The 3,229-nt window shown below is 38.3% G+C and overlaps 1 protein-coding gene across 3 annotated transcripts in view; it reads left to right on the top strand.

Annotated features, from left to right (window-relative positions):
• Nucleotides 1-2,491, top strand: part of SALL3 (spalt like transcription factor 3) — a 20,634-nt gene extending 18,143 nt beyond the window's left edge. For 2 of the 3 annotated variants that reach the window (XM_032180575.1, XM_032180574.1), the window contains 2 exons: nucleotides 63-403; nucleotides 1,380-2,491. In XM_032180575.1, the coding sequence (XP_032036466.1) occupies nucleotides 63-403; nucleotides 1,380-1,811 (773 nt within the window). In that variant the 3' untranslated portion in view covers nucleotides 1,812-2,491. The remainder of the gene's footprint in view (nucleotides 1-62; nucleotides 404-1,379) is intronic. The other variant, XM_032180576.1, reaches the window with a different exon arrangement.
• The last annotated feature ends 738 nt before the right edge of the window (nucleotides 2,492-3,229 follow it).

Here is a 3,229-nt window from a genome sequence, read left to right as displayed (position 1 = left end):
CTTACTGACGCACAAATTAAAAGAGCTGCCTTCTCAGTTATTTGAACCCAACTTTACTCTAGGTCCCAGCCAAAGTACTCCTAGCCTGGTCACCAGTACAGCGCCTACCATGATCAAAATGGAAGTGAATGGTCACAGCAAGCCGATCTCTTTGGGTGAGGTTCCCTCGCTTCCAGCTGGAATCCAGGTTCCTGCTGCACCACAGACAGTGATGAGTCCGGGGATCACCCCTATGCTGGCACCCCCCCCTCGCCGGACTCCCAAGCAGCACAACTGTCAGTCTTGTGGGAAGACCTTCTCCTCAGCAAGTGCACTGCAGATACACGAGCGCACCCATACTGGTGAAAAACCGTTTGGTTGCACAATCTGTGGTAGAGCTTTTACCACAAAGGGGAATCTTAAGGTAAGAGGCCAAATACGACTGTAAAGGCTCGGGGGGAATAAGGCACTGTACTTGAACTTAGCAGGTGTTAGTGCTAAGTGTGTGTCCCAAAGACAGGAGATAAGGAAAATTCAAGGTTTGTTCAATGGTGGTGTTTCTCCTGTGTTAAAGATAGGGATTTAAAAGTGTCTGTGCAGTGATGTATGCTTTAAAACTTGTTCTGGGTATATGCACATGCACATTGTAGTTTGCCTGACACACATGATGGAACAGGCAGTCAGCTGACATACACATTCTGGCAGTTCTTGTGGAACATCAGTGCAAAAGAAACTCCCTATAAACCAGAAATGCAGAGTTCACTCGGCTCCTTGTGTGCCTATCACAGACTTCCATTTTCTATTCTGCTTTGCAGCCATTGCAGACTAGAAAGCTGTTTCTTACTAATTTAAAATGAGTTACTAAGGGACTGATGCCTCTTATTCCTATAATGTGGTTAACCATCGGGATACAGCCTTAGGAATATATTTTTACATGTCCTGATTTTTTTTTATTATTATTTTTTTAATATTATTTAAATAATCAATGCCTCTGGGATGAGACAAAATATTAAGAAAAGAGACAAGATGTAAAAAGGGGAAGGGCAGAAAAAATGCCCATTTCCTAGTAAAAATAATGTACTTGGTAATCTTCAGCATGAAGAACTTCCAGCTTGCATACAAAATTATCTAACCTAAAAGGATATGTACAGTTTATTTTTGTGGTGCTGCATTTGTTTCCACTGATAAGAAACAAATGCACATTGAAAGATGATTACAAAGTTTGGAATTTCCTTTGTATAGCATGACTGCGCCTTACAACTGTGTCTTAACTGGAACTGATTTGTTTTCAATATGAATTAAAAGAATTAAAAGACTTTTTTTTTTTTTTTTTTTTTTTTTAAGCAAGCAATACTGAAGGTGCTAATGTGGAGGTGTTTCTTGTCCTGTTTGTTCTGCAGGTTCACATGGGAACTCACATGTGGAATAATGCCCCTGCACGCCGTGGCCGCCGCCTCTCCGTGGAAAACCCCATGGCTTTGCTGGGTGGTGATGCGCTGAAGTTCTCTGAGATGTTCCAGAAAGATTTGGCAGCTCGGGCCATGAATGTTGACCCCAATTTTTGGAACCAATATGCTGCAGCTATCACTAATGGACTTGCTATGAAGAACAATGAGATTTCTGTCATACAGAACGGAGGCATTCCTCAGCTCCCAGTAAGTCTAGGCGGAGGCGCCATCCCGCCTCTAAGTAACCTTACCAGTGGCATGGACAAAGCTCGCACAGGCAGCAGCCCTCCCATTGTTGGTTTGGACAAAGCAAGTTCTGAAACTGGAGCCAGTCGTCCATTCACCAGATTTATTGAGGATAATAAAGAGATTGGCATAAATTAAAAGCATTCATTATGAATAACTGTTGGACCGCTACTCAACACAACACTTGTCCTTTTCCATGTACAGCTTTTGAAGCTAAGCATTAGTTTCCTGACCTAAACGCATAGGTTCCCTTTAAAATTTTACCCATAGCAGAAATACCTAACTTTGTGGCTGCTGAAAAGTTGTCTTGCAAGATCTGCATGGTACTTCTTTCAACAGTGAGTTTGACTGTTACTGAGAACTTTGAAACCTTTTAATTTAACAGAAACAAACAAACAAAAAAAAAATCCTTGGATAACTTCATTAGAAACAGAAAGAGGCTAGTCTACGTCCACTTTGCTTCTTACAAAACTTATTATCAAGTGAGAAAGGGGGGCTTCACTATGGCATTCTGTCACACTTATTTGCTGTTTTTGTTCAAATTAGTTAGCAACATGGACTATGTTTTTAGGAACCTTAATCTTAAATAAGTGATTTAGTACCCCAATTCTGTGTATTATTACAGTATCCTTGTCTGTAGTATTTATAATGTTAAGATTATGCGGGTAACAGACAATATACTAGCCCCAAACTTAAATGAAGCTTTTGTACTGCAAAATACATCTGGCTATGTGATTTATTTTTATTTTTATTTTTTAAGCAAGTTTTGCTTTACTATAAGTAAGTGGTTTATTTCAATGCAGGCAAAATTGTGAAGTTTTATTGGGAAAGATAGCATGCTTTTCATGTGCAAGTACCTGTCAGTAACAAACTTTTTTTTTTTTTTTTTTTTTTTTAATTTAAGTATTTGTAGCTGCTATGTGGACAGTTGTTCTATTAAATGAAAAAAAAAATGTAGTGTGGACTTTAGTTCAATGATCGGAAAACAAGTTACAGACAAACCTTAGCACCATAAATTATTCACAACTTTATAAGCAGTTGTGATTAATACTTCGTGTTATCAAAGCTGTACAATAAAAAGGTAATGTTTGTATAATGTGGTTGCAAACTCTTAATTTATACTATTGCACTTTTAGTATTTTGTATTAGGGAGGTTTGTCTATAATTTGAAACTGAACAAAGATGTAAACTATTTTATAAATAGTACTTTGACTTAAGGAATAAGGGGGGAAACCCTGTTACAGTTTCTTGTTTTGTTTTAAGGTCAAACAATGAGAGACCTCTATTAACGAAGCAGAAAAGCTGCAGAGAACTGTCAGATCCTTAGGAAATATGGGGCCTGCCATTTCTTAAATTGAAATGATTCATTTAACTTTCCTACAAAGCCCACTTAAAAGCGTGACCACCCCCAACAGAATTCTGATAAATTTATCTTGGAAGTGTGATATTAATACAAGCCTAGGATAGATGAAGGAGAACATTGTGTAGGTTTAATTTTACTGTAATCTGTTCTGTCTCTTTCACACATACCCACAAGAAAGATGTTGACTGCCTAA

Source organism: Aythya fuligula, chromosome 2, assembly GCF_009819795.1.
Source record: "Aythya fuligula isolate bAytFul2 chromosome 2, bAytFul2.pri, whole genome shotgun sequence".
NCBI lineage: Eukaryota > Metazoa > Chordata > Aves > Anseriformes > Anatidae > Aythya > Aythya fuligula.
The sequence above is the reverse complement of the archived record's forward strand: the minus strand, read 5'-3'. Positions and strand labels throughout refer to the sequence as shown.